Raw genomic sequence first — 20002 nt, 5'->3', positions numbered from 1 at the left:
GCGAGGTAAGTCAGCACGCTGATGGGGGGGAGGTCGTCTCGATAGAATACTCAACAGTGAAAAATCTCTTAGGAATAGGAGAATCCACATGGCTCCACGATGTTCCCTGCGGAATGATGGCTCCGTATCCTGCTTGTTTCCTCAAGTCTGATCATTACGAGCCGTTCAATATAAACGAGCAATGGGCTGAGTACGCAACGACCAACGAATGACTTTGTTTGACCATTGACATATGGAAATATATTAGCTCGGAATGTGAAAACAGGGCGCGGTCTAGGCATTACCTCGCGCCGTTAAATTTCCGGTCTATACTCTAGGTACATATACCAAAACCAAACCCGTAGCAGTAATTATGCTACACGAAGTAGAGGAAGTGTACGTTGGCACAGACTCGAGTGAACTAGTCCATTGGCAGGACGAGTTTTTTCGGGCCAGTAAGTGGAAGTTGATCCCTAAGAGACAGTTATATGTAAGACAGTTTGAGGAGTATTCGAGTACGGCTAAAGACTCAGTAAAGAGTTCTACTTCACCCTTCATGTCACGGATGGAATATGTCTAAAAAAAGCTCTACGAATATTCCAAGCGGATCATATATCGTTACCATAATACTAGACTGCGAGGGTATATACCCCCTCTCTTACCCTTTCACTGTTTGAAAGCGCACTTTTCAACTGCTTATACTTGCCGTTGTTGAGAATATAGAACTTGTTTCGTGCGTTTCCACATTCGACAACTTCTTTGCCTTGTCATTGTTCACAAAAGACAAGTTTCCGAAAATGCCAGACTTTCTGGACAAAGCAGAGGCCGACCTGAAACATGTCGAGGGTACTATTTGCTTGAGGTTTACGAAACCGAATATGGTTATTAAGGCAAGAGGATTCGGAATTCAGGCGGCTATACTCGTCTTCTTCATTATCGCCATATCAAGAACAGCTTTTAGAACAAGTGTCTTTTTAAAGCGCCCGAGACGGAACAATACACACACATACAGCGAAGAATGAAATTACGAAGTTAAATAAAAAAAGAATAAGAGAGTGGAAGTAAAGAGAAAGATGGTCGACACTGGTTTCATCAGCTTACTGGCATAGGAGTTTAGAACTAGTTTATTTGCCTATTGACGACACAACTAGTAACTACTAGAGGTACATATTAAACACCTAAGTGCTTATTAGGTAGGTACCTATCTATTACGATTCGCAATAGAAATGTGTCGGGCTTTCCAACTAGAGCGAGAGACGAAATTCTGCTTTGATTCCAAAATCCAGAAAAGTCCCAGACGTAATTCCGGCACAGCATACTCCTTAGCACACCACACACACACACACATACGATGGCTCCCGTACAACACTTCAAGAATTACTGCGGTGGCGTATCCGCGTCCAACCTCTGCCAGTACACATGTATGAGCTCCGCCGAAATGTGGTGGTTGTTCTCCCACGTCTCTTTATCCCCAGAGTCTTCCGCCCAGCGTACCTTATACCATTTCACGGCGTTGCGAGCCTCCGTGAGAGGCCAATGACCTACCACGGCCTCAGCGCGATGTACTGTCTTCCCCCCCTTCCTGGCGAGGTTGCCAGGGTTGGAGCGTGTGCCTACGCTGCCTGTCTTAAGCGTATGAGATCCCGAAAACTGGGCTGAGGGCATTGGGTCCACAAGAGATTCGAGTCTCGTCCCCTTTACAATCGACGGGACGATAACTGGAATGTCTGGTATCGGTTCGATGCCAGCTTGATACTGTTGCTCCAGTTTTACGTAGTATGGCCACTTAATGTCGTTGGTGTCTACAACCACCTCACTATCCGGGACGGGTACAACTCGTAGACCCAAGAGCCTCTCTATATCTCCGTTACGCCTTGGGTCTGGTTCGAAGCCAGGACGGGGGGGAAGCCCGCCGAACCCGACATTCATATTCCAGAGTAGAGCGAACTGACCCAGACCGGCTATCGCTAACTGCTCGTCGGCGCTGGTCCTCTCTTTTAACCAGATGGACCTTGTCACATCGAGAGGGTTTGGAGACTCCTTAATAATCCGCCGTGACTCCTTTATGAAATGCCTAGCCATGTGAAGTTCGACGCCGTTTTTAAAAAAGTGCCCGGCGATCCAAAGACGATCCACGCTACGTCCCATATACTGCTGTAGAAAGGAGGTGTCATTTACCTCACCTTTCTCTTTGTCGACAAAGTGGTGGTACTCGGCCAACACTTTACAACCTTTCGTCCAACACCACTTGCGACACTCAAGACGGCAGCATCCAGGGTGCCATTTACAATGTTCCCCTGGATGGATTGGTCCTACAATATGAGGATGCTCACATTTCGTATAATACGGCCTCTGCCACGGGCTGTATACGGTATGGCCCGTGACTGGGTTAATGATACTCAAGTGCCGTGTGTCATGTTCACTAGTAGTGTGATGGATGTAGACTGTGAAGCACATCTTTACGTGATCTACCTGGGGTAAGTAACCCGACGTGAAGTGCCCAGAAATCCACATAGAATGGGGAAACCAGGATGGGATACATACCTACTAAAATGTCGGGGTGAATATGTATCAAAGATTCTGAAATCTTTATGAGTCAATCGGCTTCGTCTCGTATGAGATTACTAAAGAGGACTAGAGGACTTGAGTACTTGTGATGTATGTATATATACACCAAAGTCTTGTGTTCCATCACTCTGTTGTCATCGCTGGACAACGACGTTGTGTGGGTTAGCCCGTGAACAGTATCTAAGTCTCAACTCCAGAACATAGACCCTGTTCTTCTATTGTGCGCCCACACACTCTTTTACTCCAGCGTTATTTCTTCCCACTCACCAACGCCGGAATCTCGCACTTGACCCTCCCCTTCGCTAACCCTGGATGTGATGAGCAGTCGAGACGTCGTAGTTGGATTTCAAGTTGGAGTCTGGTGTTTGTGCTTGGTGGTCATTCGGGTATCAGACCCATGCCAAGAATCAGTCCAGAAAATAAATGAGCTCAATCATTCTCAACTGAAGCTACGATAAGAAAGGTAGCTCGGTTGGCTTGAAGCCAACAACCCGGAAATTTAAGTAGGTTAGGTAGCGTCGCAATATGCGGCTGAGCGGCTTACGCGATGATTAGCACGGATGCAGAAAGAAAGCGGGAATAGGGGGCCTATACATGACCTATATGACCTTATATGACCTTGCATGACCTTACATAGCCCATGTCTGATTGATGCCGAAATTGAGCAAGTAAATTAAGCTTGCATAGCTGCCCGTTATTTTCAAGTATTAGAACGCGGACGGCAATATATCTAGTGACGTGGTCGGATTCCCGGGACCTTTTGTTGTTCGCCAGGGTGTTCGTTCTACCCATGAAGCTTACTGTGACGACTCAACGTACCGCCAATCATGTCATCTGCACAACTCCGTATATCGTGAATTTCGTGTAACCGATACATGTCGCCACGATAAACCATTAGGTACGTTCTCGGTTTAAAACTATCAGGCGTATGAGATCCGCGACGCAGACCCATATTGGGTGGTCATACCCAAGTATCGAAGCCCCGTTTGCTAATGCACTTGTTGGGGAAACGCTCGAGAGAAAGGCGCGTGACTATACATTGGGGATTATTTGTCCCGGACTTTGAAATCTATCATCCGAATATGCCCGGTGGACTCTATGCACATGTCCAAAATGTCGTGTTAGGGAAATGCCAACGGGCTATAACCGGTATCGTAGTAGTAGGCACTTCGAAAACACCCTTGTGTAATTGCTTGGTAAACTACCTGTACCTATGACCAAGTAACGACATGTTTCCTATCCACCGTCGAAACGTCGTTACGGTGGTTTCTTTCGTTACCACAGATATCCGTCTAGACACAAGCCATGGCTATTCGTTTGTTCAGCCAGTGAACAATGATCATACCATAGCAGGCCGTCGCCAAAAATATCCTCTTGGGCAACGATGGTACGCCGATTCCGCCGCTGCGGTCCTCTCTGCTAGCAGCCTCGTAAATGCAGCCTCATATATGATGCGTGGTATCAATGCCGCTCCCCATATAACGCCGGTCCCGAATCAAGTAGGTCATAAACGTCAAGTTAGGTGACCATGCTGTCGTCTCCAACTCCTTTGTCTTTCCGTTCATCTTGAAGCATACGTATCAGTTTGTTAATAGTATTACCATCGCGTAGCTTTTCGACCTCTTTCACCGCCTCTTCCTCATCCAATCCCTCCGACATATACTCTTTAATCTTATCCCAAATAACTTTTCGTCTCGAGTACCATGTGCGGCCCCGCGGCTCCGGTCGCCAGCGCGAACCCCATACTGCGTCTAATTCCTCAATGGCAGGTTGCCCGTCCATTCCCTCTCGATACTCTTTCCAGACTTCCTCCACAGTTCCGACGGTGCCATATTTATACTGAGGAGGCCCTGCAGATCCCGGTGTTTGCGCAGTCGGCCTGTGTTGAACGGCCTGAGAAGAAGTAGATGGGGAAGTTGGGGGTCTAGCAGGGCGGCTTGGCGTTTGCAAAGCAATCGGCGGTCCCCGAGGGTACGAAGAACCCGACAATTGGGGAGGAGGCGGGGGTATGATGGGTCGTATGGAGGAATCACGGGAGCTGAGTGCCTAAAAATGGTGTAATGGGTTAGTGGATAATATAAATAAATTTTGGATATGGGGAATGACATGGTTCCTTTTGGGGGGGGCCATAACACATACCGAGGCTGCAGCTTGATGGGAGGCCACTAAGCTTCCACGAAGGTCATTCAGCTGTTGGCTAATGACATCGAATTGCGCCGAGATATGAGCGACGTATTGCTGGTGTTGCATCTGGATCTGGAGAATGGTGGCGATTAATTGCTCGGGGGTCCTACCCAGTAGCTGTTCCTCTGTAACCATAGTAGGTACGGACATGGCAGCTTGAGGTTGACGATAGAATAGGGTTGCTGTCGTAGTCGGAGGAGCCGAAGCTGAATATGAAGGAGCGATGATGGGAGCAGCAGCCAAGAGACTCGGATTCGGGATGGGGTTCGTTCTGGTAATGGATGTAGCCTGCCTTTTTGAAGGAATGACGCTTGCGCCGGCAGTGTGCTGCAGGTCGGCTGCAGCAGGTCGCTTCAGTGACGCCCCTGTCGCTGCAGGGCCTGGACCAGGTACGAGAGGAGCTGAGGTAGTGGTGCTAGTGGTGCTGGTTGGGCCCGTGGACGCGGCCGTAGATGGGGGCGGTACGTTGCTAAGGCCGGCCGAGGGCAAAGGCAGCATGACGGGCCGCCTTTAACCAGTAAACTCGTCCGAGATTTCCAGGTAGGGGGGGAGGGGGGGAGAATTAAAACAAGAATAGACCTTCGAGTTATATGGTGGGGGGTTAAGAAATGGAGGGGGGTGTGAAAAGAAAAAGGATAAAAGAAAAAGATCATAAACGAACCGACGAACTAAAACAAAAATGAAGAAGCAATAGTAAGAAAAATAAATAATAATAGCAATAATAAAATAAAATATAAAATAATAAGATATTAAAATTAATTTAAGGAATGGATATGTTCAAGAAGGGAAAGGGCTTGAGAATAAAGGTAGAAAAAAAAAGGACTTTTTTTTGCGATGACCAGACGGACGTCCGGGCTAACCGGTACCCTGTCCCTTCTCTATTAGTTGGAAATGAAAATAGTTAGAAGTAACAATAGACGTAAAAGTAGTAAGAGTGATCCGAGAGTACCTTAAAGGTAATAAGAGTAAGGCAACTAAAAATAAATAAATGAAGGGAAAGGTTAAAGTAGAGAAATAGACGATATCAGATGACAAGACAAGGAAGTAGTAATAAGACCAATATCAGGACCAGGACCAGGACACCACGAAAAGATAACCAAGAAAACCAGGAAAACCCAGAACACAAGGAGACAAGGACAGCGATCCAAAGTAAATAGTTTATGCGGTAGTTGATAGATGGTGATAGTGATGACGATGACGACGGGTGAGGCGCGACTTAGAAGAAAATGGGGTGGGAATAAGTCGGCATCTACATCAGAGCAGAGACAGCAGAAATCGGATGTATCTAGAAGATGTATCTAACGATCCGGCGGTACGTATTGGCGACAAGCATCAGCGTCGGTATCCAAGATGTATCAAAATGGTATCGAGGTATTAACCATGGGACTTCGGCATCGATATCAGCATCAATATCGAGCATCGTCGATATCAGTAATCTTTTTTTTTTTTTTTGGTCAACAATTTACCATGCGCGAGATGCGGCGAACTTGACCGGAAACCCAAGATGGCATTCCTGTCGTCTACATATGTAATGCAAATGTGTGTTGTCCCGGCTTGTGTCGCCTTGGGATGGGGTCACCTGCGGTGTGTGTCGGCTGTCAACGTGTTGGTGACATGTTGCGTGTTGTGAGAGAGTCGCAAAGAAAGCGTAAGAGTGAGAAGCCTGATGAAGTGTGTACGTGCGTTGCGTATGTGTCGTTGGCGGTGGTAGTGGTAGTGGCAGTGGCAGTGGCAGTAAGTAGTACTATGTAGCGGTGATTATGGTTATTTTGGTAATTTTATTTATTACGTTTGTTATTATTACATATTTTGTATCTTGTTTCATCCGTACTTTTTTTTTTCTTATGATGTTCTTATGGGTGTTTAGTAGGTTTAGGTACTTTCTTTTTTTTCTCTTTTTTTTCCCCGAGACTTGATTTTTGGTTGGTCCTCATTTGATACTTTGCAGCTATTACGAAAAGAGCATTGGGCAATTATACCCTACACATGTAGACATGCATGTCAAGTACCTATCCCATAGGTATAGTATAATACCTATGACATAGGTAGGTAATTAAATGTAGATACCCGCAATGTGGTACTTTACCCACTTGTATCTTTTATCATCCCAACCCCATAGCTTCAAAATGTGGAATCAACATGGACATCTTGGTTTATCTAAGTTCAATCACGTGAAGTCAAAGCTAGATGGTAACTGAGGGTAGCACTCAGCAAAGCAGGTAGTAGTAGCAGGCAGGGTTGGCTGGTAGGGTAATAAGAGGTAGGGTTGCAGCACCCTTTAGCGGTCCAGCTAGCTTTGGCGGCAATCTTTGCAATCTTGCAATCTTGGCTCCTTCGGCAGGGAAAGTAAGAAAAGCAGGGAAAGGACAGGGAAAGGACAGGGAAAGAACCTATGGTGGATCTGGTTTTACAAATAATGGTAATTGGGTAACATCGACTGTAACTGCTGGAACTGCTGCAACTTTTCATCTCCGCAACTTTTCTGCAACTTTGCTGCAGAAGCAAACAACCCAATGTAACGCATGTAACTAGGTACTTAGGTACCTATGTACAATACAATTACCTAGAAAGCATCCCCGTACCTATTCCAGTGTTTGAACGTACCTTCCGATAGCTGACGATAGCTGACGATAGCAGATGCGGGAGGAAAGACCGACTTACGCGTCACACATTTGCGCATGTACTTGACAAGTTTGGCTTGACATATTACGGGCCAAAAGCACTTTGTGTTACCTGAGGTGATTGGCGCGATCTAAAATGGATTACTGTATCATGTATATTTTTATACATATTTATACCTTGGTATATACATCGAGTGACGATCCGTTCCTTAAACTCTCTTGCGATCTAAACCGTAGATTATTAAGCCGCACCATTTCCATATAGCCATTAGGTACACACTTCACAAGCAACTTATAAGCAACTTACACATGACATCTTGACCTTTTGTTATACTTACTCTTTTTTTTAATATACGCCCCCCAGATGCATCGCTAAGCCCTGCATAAGATATGATCCTCATGATCTTCTTGATCTTCTTTTTTTTTCCCCGGTCGAATTGACACCCGCCATTATGCACGATTAAATTAACAGCACGGAAAGGTCCTTGCTTAATATCACAGATGAGGCTTTGAAATTCACTGTAGCTTTTCGTAGAGGTATTTGTATAGGTATTCGTATATTACCCCAACCTTGGCTGACTACCTGCGTCTTTTCTCTCGCGCCGTTTTCGTATGGCCCACTACGAGGACGACGCGCAGAATCTACATCATGTAGGTCTAAACTACGGCTGAGGCGGCAGCTCTCTTACTGAATCAGGTATATTCTTCATGATAATCCTCGCCAAGTCCCTCAGCCACGTCCGATATATCTAATCCACTCAGTCATCTATTAATCAGCTCCAACATATGATAATTACTGCATTTGGAGGTTCTTATTGGCATGTACTTTGGGTACATTCAAGTAAGCTTGGGGATGAAGACCTGCCTAGCTAGCTCCACGATCATTATTCCTAAACAGGAAATTTATATGACCACTGGTATAGCGACGAGATTTGTAATATCATTCCTAGATTTGCCCGAGAGTCGCGGGGTCTAAGGAAGGCTAATATGAGTCCTAAGAGTAAAACGGGTATGAATGTAGGCAATATCAAGCCACGGACATGGTCCTTCGAGAAAATAATCCCGTCCTGATATTTCAGCTTTCTTTCAAATCTTTTTACATGAAACGTAAGCTTATAATATTGATAGTGTACACCCATTTTGATCTGCTATATGAGTAAGTTGCCTAAATTTTCACTGAGAGGCCGATTTACAATAGTAAATATACCTTCTCCTTTGGCATCTTAACGAAGTCTATCACCAAGTTACGCTTAGACTTAGGTACCTAGGTACCTAGGTAGACACTTGACTTTATAATAATAGTCATGCCTGCTCGTCAATGCATCTGTCAAGATAGTTCATCGACGCAGGTATCGACCAATGAGCAGTCTGTCTTACTGAAAGAGCAGAAGTGTACACCTAGTGTTACCAGATATTTATATGTTAGACTTGACCTAATTTATAAAGTCAAATCTACGCAGCTAGCTCTACTACGAGGTGCAGCCAAAAGGCATAGAAACCACTTCATTACTCTGCGAAGGGTCCCAACCTACTCGAGTAAATGTATAAGTCGGCGACCATGCTGAAACTATGCTTTAACTCAGTGATCTGATCTAGAAGCATAGGGAGTCGGCGAAGACTCAGTCCTGTCAACTAAGGAATAAAATCCTCATCCAGAAAACAAAACTAGGCGTTTCGCTGTGTTTTATGGACGGGATACTGGAGCACAGTGAATTGGAGTAACATCAATAAGGTAGTTGGTATTGGGAATTGGGGCAAGTCAAGTGAAGATAAAGGGGGCGACATTATCTTTAAGAGCGGTCACGCCCCCCGGATATATGTTGCTCTTTTCTCTGTAATACATGGCTGGAAGTCGCAAATAAATCCTCACTCTTCAAATACGTTTAGATTTTACAAACATCCAGGCCTAAAAGTAAGATGCATCAAGAATAAAGAAAATTAAAATATCAATTATATTCCCCTGATATGATTGAATCTTATTTTACTATCTATATAGTATGGCTTCTGTCACTGGTCATCAGACAGCTGCCTTGTTGTATATAACTATGATTCCTTATACATCTTATGTCGCCTCACTGCGAATTTTGGACAGATTATCAATCATATTTCACTTACTTCCTTGTAGTGACTATTTTGGTGGAGAATGTGTTTTGACACGTAAGAAAGTATTTCGGGTCTTCATTCCTCGTATCAAGGGTGCTTGCTCCATGAGAAGGGTAGAACAAAGCCCGGGAACCAGAGCTATCTTAGAGCTCCTTGTGGAATAGCAAAGTTGTTTCCCTACTTTTTGCCCTACCTTACGAGACCCCTTGTAACTTGAGAGAAGAGATACCGTGGAACGGGTAGGTTTAAGTTCCATATAGCCATCCGTAGCAGCCTTAAGGTGTACTGAGAGTGCCCGTATTGTCGCGTAAACTGGTTTATCAGAAAAGAGTGGCGCTATGTGACATTCCGGTAATCCACGTTGGCTTTCGAAACACATCCTCATAGGAGGAGATAGAGGTAGTATGGTAGCGCTACAATCATTCAAGGCATACTGACAGTTAGCAAACTGGAACGCAATTAAAGACACTGAGGTGTCAACCGTATTGTGTTGCCCACTCCGCCGGCTCGATTGGGCTCTATACGTTTGACCTATTGATTGAGTTGTTCTACATCGTGTAGCTAGTACGAAGCATCCGTTACGAGGATGTATCTATATAACTCTACGCATCTTGATCTTGGCGATGGCCTGTTCCATTATACTAGGAGCTGAGGCAGCTTCAGTCTCTGTTTCATTATCTCTTCGGACTACTGGCGCTCTTCCTGCTGGATGCGCTAGGCTATGGTGCTAGGCGCTCCCAAGTGGAATATCCCAGTCTCTTTACCTTATTATTATAACTGAGGTTATGGTACATATTAAACTGAAAGAGCCTAGAAAACCAGGGCCGAGGTTACCTATTGGTTCACCCGACCTAAGGTACATCAACCACTATTTAAATAGTATTTCCCAGCTGATCATGCACTTTGCTCGCACTGGGATAATTACCGCCGCATTCAGTTGGAGACCTTAGGGTATACTATATTCATGTTTTCCCCAGGGTACTAGAACTATTAATAGGCTAATAGCTTAGGCAAACCGCCAAAAGACATCAGCCATGCCAGGCAGACCTAGCGAATTGCGAATGATGATGAGAGAAATGATGTGACTGTTGAGGTATGCATTGTAAAGAAATTAACCGTCTTAAACGCAGAAAGCGCCAGTGAGGTGCCGGGTGTTTGCCGAGTGAGATTAACGTTCAAGTATGACTTGCTTCGAGGCTCATGCAGGTCGGTTATAGATCTTAAAATGGTATGCGATTTTATAGAGAAAATAAACTACCTTAGGAGGTAGTTACGTATTATTGGAAAGGGGAAATTTCTTAAAACTCGTGGATGAATATGAAAATCGTAAGCACGTTGACTGGCTTAGTTAGGTAGAATTAACAACATGTCAAAACCCAAGCATCTTAAACGCCTTTGGGGTAAGTCAACCGAGATACGAGGCGGTATAGGGGTCATAATACCACTTAGTACTTGCACTTCTGGTTAGCAAGAATTCAAAGCGCTTTAGCCATGGGATCGGAGAATTGAAGACATTAAATACTGTGAGCGAACAAATGGGACTTGAGTATTCTTTTGGAACGAACCGAGGTTTAGCCAATGTAGTTGAACTGTTAAATAAGACATAAAATCTTCAAAGAGAGCGGGGTGTTGGCGTTTCCCCCGTTATTTTATTGCCCTATTTCCAAGACAAATCGATGTTTTGATTAAGACGTATATTCCGGTTCAAATCTAAAGTTCCATAAAGCTTTTTTCACTACACATGTTCTATTAAGACATGTCACGCACAGTGGCGTTGATAACAGATGGCATAACTTAATGATCTATGTTGTACCGGAGGTTTCTCATTTTTTACTATTTTCCTCGTGGTCAGGTACCTGGTAGGCAGCAGAGAATTTAACACAGCGGGGGTATCAAGTTTAACTCACCGGATAGGTTCCCATTATATCACAGAAAAAAAAAATCATAAGGCGGCCGTCCTTCTCCGGTGTCGTTGGACATGAGCCCTCATTGGATATCATCATCTTCTTACAATGTACATCTCATGCAGGACTTAATGCCCGAGGTTCAACATCTACCATAGTACGATTTAGACAAGATATCATTGGCAGAACCCCTCGAGAGGGTCTAGAAGCAAGCAAGCAAGCGTGCCTAAGTGGGCTCGGGGGGCTGCATAATAACCCATAAGAAGGATTAATAGCCTTCTGACGAGGTTTCATCAATAGGTACGCGACGCGCCATTATTGGTTGTTTTAACATAGCTGAGTGACATACATAAGAGACAATTGGTAGAGATCGCGCCAGGTGATGTTGCCATATATACAGGTCATAGTAGATTTACATACCTAAATGTACCCAAGCCACCCTTGTGACGCGCGGGATCGTAGAGCCACGCTACCCCGGTCTTTCTCAGCTATACAGATTGGTGTAACAGGAAGTTTTGAAGCAAAGCAAAGCATGTGAAAGTCCGGATATTCACAAGCTTCTAGAAAATGGCGAAGGGCCTCAAGACTCAAAAGCTACATAATATCAATAGATGCCCAAGCGAGGGCAGTTCTTTTGACAACTCCATTTCATTTTACATACTTCCCCCCCTTCTCTCTCGCACATAGATGTACTCATCATAGGACCAGGGGATTTTGTTACTCTCCCCACTACCAAGCGGAGCCCCGTCGCTCACTAATGCAGTCGGGGTTTGGGGTTATTTTATTAGCATCGTCAGCGACATCGGATTCTCAACCTATCGACGAACCACCATCGCCAATCTTGCGGGGCTAGGGCCATCCCGTTTTGACGTTCCCTGCATGCACGTTGATGCAAGGGCTACGGCCGTCATACTTGGATACCTATATCCACGAGGTCCATAGTACAGAACCGGAACCGCCCACTCTGGCGTCAAAAGGTATCCATCCAGTCCTTCGCATCCTTTCAAAACCTTATTTTTTCTATATAAAAAAAAGGGTAGACGCCCTGCCCGTTATATCCATTCGCATGAGTAACCGTTCCGCAAGGTTTCCGGGCTCCTGGCTTTATTTGACCTGTTCAAGGGTTACACGCCGCCAAGCCCCTGGAAATCTTTCCATATTCCAGTCACGGACGTAAACTAACGATAGTAGTTGAAAGACGTGGGGTGTTTGGCGCACCGGCAGGGTCGTGCCGGTCACGATAATTGTCTTTGGTTCCCTAAAAAAGTCAAGCGACTCCAGACCGCTTCTTGACCCAACAAATTTAGACGAAGGGTATTCAATAAACCACTCTTAGCTCTGCATGGCTAGGAGGGGCGAATACAAGGTTGCCTGTCGTCTAAATTCATCACCATAGTCGATCTACTTTATACCGTGTATGTTTCTGGAACAGATTGTCCCCGTTTCTTATTTCTAGTTACCATTTTCGAATACCTATTATTTGTTTCTGGAAAGACTACTCCTGAGTTGCAGGGCTGGTTAGCAGAACCACAACCAGCTTTGGAACCAAAGCGCTTATGGGTCTGTGACCGCGGAAAGATTTCGTCCTATGTCCACCAACTAAACCAACCCCGTTTTCACGTTTTCGTGCAGATTGAGTTCTTACCCGTCAGCTCCATTTGGTGTGATTTAAAATTCAGACCGCAACTTTGTTCGTCTTACCGTGGTAACACATATTAGAAGAAGAAAAAGAAGAAGAAGACTAAAGCTTCTCTTCTTTAAAGAGGAGCCCATCGACGGACTCCCGTGATTGATCACTCGCATTCCTTACTTAATATTCCATATTCTACAAACCCTGGTGGCTATATTAGCTATAATAGTACGTCAACTTTTTTTTCTCGATGTATCAAGAGGATAGTCATCCCAGCCAAGATGTCACGGCTTACACCATCGCCAGCAGATCTTTACAGATCTCAATCAACTACCAGTGTCGCCGCATCTGACGACACTACCTCATACCACAGCTTTCATAATATCGAACTTTACGAGACCTCCACCACAACTACCACTGAAAATAAGATGTCTTCACGCCGAGAGGAAAGACCTGAAATTAAACCAATAATTCGCCACGACTCTGGTTATGAATCAATATCCCCCCCTCGGTCTAGGTCAATTGAGTCCCGGTCTCCTCAGCGGCGGAACTCTACCATGTCTGCGGGTTCCCAAGCTCAACCGCGAACACGGCCTTCGGTGCGCCGTGCTGTAAAGTCCACTTCAGCAACTCACTTAAAACACTTAAGCACACAGCCTTCGCACTCGGTCCAATTACCGCAGCAGCAGACTACGTATTACTACTTTCCGCCCCCGGAGTCGCTGTCTGGAAACCAGGACGAGGAAGAAGAGGATGCGCGCAACGCCGAGCTGTCGTATCCTCCTCCCCCGCAGACGACCCACTACTGGACGAGCGATCATACCAGGCGTCTCGAATACGCCGCCATCGACGCTGCGAGCCGAGGGATCAAGGGCTGGTTCATGAAGCACATCGTCCCGGACTGCTTCGTGCCCAAAGCGAACCGACGGGTCGGGTTCGACGACGACACGGGAAGCGTCCGACGGTACCGGCTCGAGCTCGACTGCGACGAGACGGGGGAAGAGAAGGGAAGCGGCGGCAAGAAAATGGGCTGGCTCCTAGGCCGATAAGACGAAAAAGAAAAGGGGGGGGGGGGGGGGGTTTTCTTCTTTTTTTCTTTTTCACGACGACGAATGAAAACTCATGCGACGACACAACGAGTTTGAGGATCCACGTTATTGCATCCGCATGGTTGAGGCGTTGTATACCCACTTTGATTTTTCTCCGTTTTATTGGTTTTTAATATTCAAGACGTCTTTGGAGTCTTTTTTTGTTTCTCCTTTTCGACGCATTATCATTTTGCATTCGGTTGAATATTGGCGGCATCTAAAAAAGCAAGCATCATGAGAGAAAGAACATGGCTGAGTCAATTCATACCGAGATTGATATACAGACGGGACCATATGAGTTGACCATTATACATACCGGCAATACCACTAGAGTGAAGGGCCCTGCATAAGGAGGTAGCTTTTGGATGTTTGCATTAAGAGGACTCAGCGAAACGGAGCGAGATATCTTGATCTAGGACATGTAATGAATTAGCGGCTAGCTAACCTACTTGTTAATAATTACATTTGACAGATACATCAAGGTGTCATGGGCCATTCCACGTTCCTGTGTATCTGCGTATTTCATGAGGGACTACCTATGTTTAGGTGTTCCTTACAAAGAGCATCGGGATGGATTCAGTCGAAGGAGCATCTCATATACTTCCAGCCAATCGTTTCCTGCGTCTTGTCGACTTAATCTTCATCGAATGTTCCTCAACGCTTAGGTTTGTACCGACTGAAGATCCTCTGAAGTTTCGGTATTCTCCGAGTGGGAAGTCGAACCATCTAAGTATCAAAAATTAGAACCAGCTATATTTATATGCCTTATAGCTTAGAAGTGGAATGTAGTCTTACCGCTTAGCTTTGAATCGATAAAGCGCTTGCATGTATCCGATCCTTTCTGAAGGACATCGATCTTCTTGTTAAGCTCCTCTCGCATCACCCGACTCTCTCGGGACTCGCCAGCGATGCGCTCTACCAGATCTGGAGACATGCTGAAGACAGCTACCGGAGAGAGGATGTTTTCAAGAGCTGCGAGCAGTTTCTGCTCGATAACTTCGGTGGCGATGCTGTCGGTGAATCGCTTCAACGCAATCTAGATTAGAGAATCCTAGTTAGCGACTGACTACCTGATGATACGTTCTAAGGGTTAAAAAGGCAGCACGAACATTGTAATAAGCAATCATGCGATCAAGAGCCTCGGCTGCAGCAAGGCGTTCAACATCGGGCTCTTTCTTGATTAGTCTATCTAAGAGTGTGTTGAGCTTGTAATGTCGTGATTGCAGATACGTCGACTCTTCTAGAGATGACACGGAAAAGAATTCCATCAAGATTCGGCTGAAGTCATCCCTTTGGGCCTGACCGGTCTTCTAGATAGTCTCGGCATACTCCTGGTTGTAAGTAATCGGATGGATTTGGCGGTGCGAATTCAGCAGCTCGGAAGTCTTTATTTTAGCTTGCGCAAGAAGGCCGTCAAGGGCGGACTCGCACACTTTGTCGAGGAGAGACTTTCCGATTTTCGCGTCCGCGACATAAATGACGACTTCCTGGATGAATGACTTTACCGCGCCCCAAGATTTCGCAACGTGATCCTGTGCGATTTTTTCCCATAGAGAGGATTGTTGGTGGAATAGGTCAGAGACAACCATGGGACTGAAGATTCCAGGAAGTTCCCGTCCCCGAGTTCTTTCCATAACTGTCTGGATGTGTGTAAGGAACTTATCCTTGGTGATAAGCTCTAGACCATGGCGATCTTGAGATGTTCCTGTCACAATCTCGCGCTTATGACCACGTATAGTGAGCTCTTTTGCAAATTCACGGTTCAGGTTCTGCACTACCGCGCGGATGCGTTGACGATATCCTCGAACTGTATCAGCGTTGTCGAGGAATTTGTCATTGTACGTTCCGCTAATGGAACGTTCAACGATCGACTGGAAATCCTGGCTAATCTGCAAAAGTCGTAGTCGCTGTTGGTCGAGAGTACGTCGTGGTTCTCCAAGTTCCTCAAGCTGCTCGCGGGAACTCTTCAGCTTGACATCAATCTCTTTGACCAGACTCGGAAGCTCGAGAGCAATTTGACGCAACAAAATGTTGCTGAGCTTCTTCCTGAGCTCGTTGATACCTAACATCGACGGCGAGAGATCCTTCCAAACGCCCTTAGAAAAGAATCGCGCCTCTTCTGCGTTGCGCTGGCTGAGGAGAGAGGATCCCTTCTGCGTTTCTGAGTCAAGGTTCTTAAGAACGTGCCAGCCGAGGTCAAAGTTAACCTGGCCATTCTTAGCGAGTGAGATATAGAGAGACTCGCTGCCCGATCCAGGTACTAAAGTGTCGGGTTTCGTGATAACGCCAATCGTGCGGCTGCCTGTCTTATCAACCTCCTGAGCCAAGTTCAATATTACTTGATTCGCAAAGTCATTCTTAGCGGACACAACCGCTAGGATGATGCTCCTCGGTTGTCTCATGTAGTTTTCAACGACTTGTCGGACCAGTTTGACATCAGCGATGCTCTCAGGGGTAGTACCTGAATGGATAAGACCCGGCATGTCGATAATGGTTAGATGAGGGCGGTCTGGGCCCGTAATCTCGACCCGGAGTCTATCAGTTGAAAAGGCCTTCCCCGAAGACGAGATCCCCATGGCCACTTTGGCCTTTTCAACTAGATCGGGGAACCCCTCAAAGCCTTCAAGTTCTTCATGGAAATCATAAAAGCCGTTCTTCCCTTGGGATTTCTAGGGGCTAACCTCAGGGACAATAGAAACAGTAACTCCAGTAGTTTCTGCGCGTCGAAGAACAAGTTCTGTGGGGAAACAAGTGCAAAGATTGCTCTTGATGGGAAAAGGAACTCCCGAGATGGCTTCCAAGACAGAACTCTTGCCGGAAGATTGGTCGCCGCAAACAATTATCTGAGGCAGTGAGATGTAGTGATCAATTCCTTGAAGACGCAAATGGTCCACAGAGTCTAGCAACTCGAGCTGATCCTCAGAGCAGAGCCCATTCAGGGTCTCTGCGTTGAAAGAGAGCACCATTTGGTAGTCAGTCGCTCCAGATACTTTAAGTTAGGTGTTAGGCAGGGTAATTGTTGACGACTTGGGTTGCAAGAAGTTGTGCTATGAGGAGGTTATTGTGGTAGTTGTTGTATTCAGATGGCGGAAAGTGGGATTTAAATAGGTGCCTAGGTCACTGAGGCACCATAAAGTAGAAAGATATTTTAGATGCCTAAGGTGGTTGGCAGTTGTGTTTGGACGGTAGCTTTGACTACCTAAGGTAGGTACCTCTTTGATTTTGGAAATTTAGAGAACTGACGGCTGCCTGCTGCTCTTATTAGGTAGAAGAAACCTGCGCTTGCATATACGTCGAATTCTTTCAGGCACGCAAAAAGTTCCGCGGGTCGATTAAGAACGAGGCTTCTGATTGTTCGCTTAGACTAACATTACTGCCTAACCAACATAGGAGGTACCTAAACTAACATAACTCAAGTAAATGATATATGATAAGCTCTATCTGACCAGAAGCTGTGCCACCGAGGACATATCTCCATCAAAGTTGATATTCTGGAGTCTACTTTCAATACCTGTTGCTTCGCCGTTCGTAGACATGGCTCTACGGTAGCTTGCATTGTCCACAACGCGGCAAGAAGCCGATAGGGGCATGTACATCAGGGTAGCATTGTCTCTGTTGCAACCATCCTGTTTCAGTAATCTCTTTCGATCAGTAGTCCTAAATACAAACGCGATAACTGAGGAGTTTATTTCTGCCTAGAACAAGCCGAATCGGGAGGTTGAGACTAACTCATCCCCCATCAAGATGCTTGGATACAGTCAAGGCATTCATCTTACGACATCACCAATCCATAGATTGACACAGGGAACATTTATTCCTTCCTTTTTTTTCGTTAATTCCTTTTATGGCTGTACGTGTAAAACCATAGCATGCTACATAACGAGTAGCCAAGTCCCATCTCACAGCTACCAACGACTATCCGCCCTGCCGCCCCATCTCGCTTCCACGAGTTCCGTTTGCAAAGCCGTCGAATCAACGAATCAACACTTGCGGTTGAGTACTGCGCGTCATTAGCAAGTGTACAAACATGGATCATGCAGTGCAGCGAATAGGAAAACACCGAACGATCAAAAGGGGTAAGCTTACTGGTTCCACTTCCGGGGTTGGCGTTATTCCAAGTCCCGCCACCAGGAACAAGATCGTCCTGTGTTACGGCACGATCGTAGCACGCGCACTGCCATAGGAGGTGGTCTGGGCCGTTTCCTCCCGGTGTGTTGCTGATGTATTAGAAATTCATGTATTAGTTTCCTGGTCCTTAAGAGGTACCTTTGTTGGAATTGGAATATTTCCTCCCTGGATGATAGGAAAGGACAGGATTATTCTACTTACTTTAGATTGTTAGCAACTCTAGACAAAAGAATACCTTGGGGTAGTTTTAAAGAAGGCCTGGGATAATATATTGTGTCCTGATACATACCACGAACGCGCCTTGAAAGTATTTACCGCTTGGCAGCCAAATGCCTGTATCAGCGGTATTGTTTCCTTCCAAGCAGATGTTACCGCAGGTGTCCAGAATCTTTTGGTGGTCATTGTCGAGCCAGTCCGTCTGTCTAAACTTGTAAAGCTCATTCAAATTCGGTGCGCTTGGTCCAATCACCCAGATGCCCTCGCTTCCTCGGTTGATGGTGGTCTCGGTAGCGATCGCCGCGGCCGTGCATCCTGTCGGCGTGGGGGCATCTCGGACTCGGGCTGGTGCCGGGACATCGAAGGGTAGAACTGCCGCGGTAGCGCCCGATGATAGGGCAAGAAGAATTGCGGAAGATAGATGCATGTTGAAAGGACTTTGACGCAACATGACCCTTCAAAAACTACCTGTCAGTAAGAGCAGCGAGATTTATTAACTTTATATAGGAATATTTTAGCCTGCTTTCCTACCCTATTGGGCGACCGATCCTAGCATGGATATTTATCCGATAGCTGATTAAAAAAATTGCTTCGATGGAAACGATCTCCGATGATCGTCTAACAAAGGAACGGTGAATGGCCTGTGGAGTGCAATTGATTGATTGCTAGGGATGAGCCGCAAACTTCGTCACTCATTCGCCAATTACAAGAAAACTCGATAAATTTTGTGCTCATGCAAACGTTGAAGAGCACAGACTTTCTAGGTCTCGAGTTTGATCTGATTAGCATGTGTGATCTTCCCCGGGATGTTTGTATTAGATAGATTTTTGTTTCAATCCCATTTGTAGCAATTTTATGATGCTATTTACACTGGCTCCACTCCATACTACCTACCGTGCGTATCTCGAAGTCGACGGTTCTAAGGTGAACTGACCATAGTGCGGCATTACTAACCAATATTTGGCTGATGCTTTGCCTACCGTGACAAATTTTTTTTTTTTTAGTACAACCAATCACCTGAGGTGAGCCTACTGATAGAAAAAGGATGATGACATCCTGGACGTTACATGTGCTTTCAGATGGTACGATTCATAATACTGACTGTTTCTTCAAGAGCTTGAGGAATGTTAAGTTAGATAGCACCTAGATACCTAGAGACCTTGATAGGATACTTCGTGTATTAACGCGGAGACTCATGACCTTTCTGGTGTCTATGTGTTCAGGCCAATTGCTATCATACAGAATGAACTGCGTAGAACTCATATTTACTACCTCCTAGGTAATAATATCGATTATTATCAGTACAATTTGATATAACCCATGTGGGCCTTTATACGTTGACTTAAGCTTCTTTGCATACATCTACCTGATATTCGTGGTGGATTCCTTTCATATGCTGAGGTTAGTATATTCCAGAGCTAAAGGCGCATGTTCCCTTATAAAGGAGTAAAGCCATCAAAGTTTGAGAGTCCACATGGCCTCATTGCCATGCTCAATAAATACCTACTGTAGACCTTGCGTTGGCATAATACCTGACGAACCGGTCCTCTAACAATATTCCTACAGGAGGAAACTCCTTAT

The 20002-nt window shown here is 45.6% G+C and overlaps 5 protein-coding genes across 5 annotated transcripts; 1 reads left to right on the top strand and 4 right to left on the bottom strand.

The window, feature by feature from the left end:
* Nucleotides 1-1040: 1040 nt before the first annotated feature.
* F4812DRAFT_353973 (uncharacterized protein) lies at nucleotides 1041-2866 on the bottom strand. The gene is made up of 3 exons (XM_047931760.1): nucleotides 2819-2866; nucleotides 2528-2699; nucleotides 1041-2451 (listed from the first exon to the last, which is right to left on the bottom strand). Exon 3 carries the CDS (start codon nucleotides 2434-2436, stop codon nucleotides 1357-1359), a length of 1080 nt encoding a protein of 359 aa, XP_047791315.1. The 5' UTR covers nucleotides 2437-2451; nucleotides 2528-2699; nucleotides 2819-2866; the 3' UTR covers nucleotides 1041-1356.
* A 1048-nt stretch (nucleotides 2867-3914) lies between these two features.
* F4812DRAFT_353943 (transcriptional activator of glycolytic enzymes-domain-containing protein) lies at nucleotides 3915-5281 on the bottom strand. The gene is made up of 2 exons (XM_047931759.1): nucleotides 4687-5281; nucleotides 3915-4593 (listed from the first exon to the last, which is right to left on the bottom strand). The coding sequence occupies exons 1-2, from the start codon at nucleotides 5227-5229 to the stop codon at nucleotides 4066-4068; spliced, it is 1071 nt and encodes a 356-aa protein (XP_047791314.1). The 5' UTR covers nucleotides 5230-5281; the 3' UTR covers nucleotides 3915-4065.
* A 7622-nt stretch (nucleotides 5282-12903) lies between these two features.
* On the top strand, nucleotides 12904-14061 carry F4812DRAFT_353843 (uncharacterized protein). Its single transcript, XM_047931758.1, has one exon. The coding sequence runs from the start codon at nucleotides 13271-13273 to the stop codon at nucleotides 14036-14038; it is 768 nt and encodes a 255-aa protein (XP_047791313.1). The 5' UTR covers nucleotides 12904-13270; the 3' UTR covers nucleotides 14039-14061.
* A 774-nt stretch (nucleotides 14062-14835) lies between these two features.
* F4812DRAFT_470730 (dynamin family protein) lies at nucleotides 14836-17043 on the bottom strand (the record flags this gene model as incomplete). The annotated part of the gene is made up of 4 exons (XM_047939016.1): nucleotides 14836-15113; nucleotides 15187-15367; nucleotides 15407-16689; nucleotides 16759-17043. 4 exons carry the CDS (start codon nucleotides 17041-17043, stop codon nucleotides 14850-14852), a joined length of 2013 nt encoding a protein of 670 aa, XP_047791312.1. The 3' UTR covers nucleotides 14836-14849.
* Nucleotides 17044-17472: 429 nt separating this feature from the next.
* On the bottom strand, nucleotides 17473-19291 carry F4812DRAFT_425402 (uncharacterized protein). The gene is made up of 3 exons (XM_047933931.1): nucleotides 18496-19291; nucleotides 18164-18294; nucleotides 17473-18077 (listed from the first exon to the last, which is right to left on the bottom strand). Exons 1-3 carry the CDS (start codon nucleotides 18870-18872, stop codon nucleotides 18058-18060), a joined length of 528 nt encoding a protein of 175 aa, XP_047791311.1. The 5' UTR covers nucleotides 18873-19291; the 3' UTR covers nucleotides 17473-18057.
* Between the last annotated feature and the right edge of the window lie 711 nt (nucleotides 19292-20002).

This window comes from Daldinia caldariorum (genome assembly GCF_022478825.1).
Source record: "Daldinia caldariorum strain CBS 122874 unplaced genomic scaffold F4812scaffold_6, whole genome shotgun sequence".
NCBI classification, from domain to species: Eukaryota; Fungi; Ascomycota; class Sordariomycetes; order Xylariales; family Hypoxylaceae; genus Daldinia; species Daldinia caldariorum.
Note: the sequence above shows the minus strand (reverse complement) of the source record. Positions and strands in the feature narration are given on the sequence as shown.

Bases quoted from the DNA above. Each gene is read 5' to 3' on its own strand.
- F4812DRAFT_353843 (XM_047931758.1), top strand. From the start codon at position 13,271: ATGTCACGGCTTACACCATCGCCAGCAGATCTTTACAGATCTCAATCA.
- F4812DRAFT_353973 (XM_047931760.1), bottom strand. From the start codon at position 2,436: ATGTGCTTCACAGTCTACATCCATCACACTACTAGTGAACATGACACA.
- F4812DRAFT_353943 (XM_047931759.1), bottom strand. From the start codon at position 5,229: ATGCTGCCTTTGCCCTCGGCCGGCCTTAGCAACGTACCGCCCCCATCT. The intron at 4,594-4,686 runs GTATGTGTTATG...CACCATTTTTAG, and splicing joins CCCATCAAGCTGCAGCCTCG to GCACTCAGCTCCCGTGATTC.
- F4812DRAFT_425402 (XM_047933931.1), bottom strand. From the start codon at position 18,872: ATGTTGCGTCAAAGTCCTTTCAACATGCATCTATCTTCCGCAATTCTT. The intron at 18,295-18,495 runs GGTATGTATCAG...CTAATACATCAG, and splicing joins TACTTTCAAGGCGCGTTCGT to CAACACACCGGGAGGAAACG. The intron at 18,078-18,163 runs GTAAGCTTACCC...AATGACGCGCAG, and splicing joins CAACCCCGGAAGTGGAACCA to TACTCAACCGCAAGTGTTGA.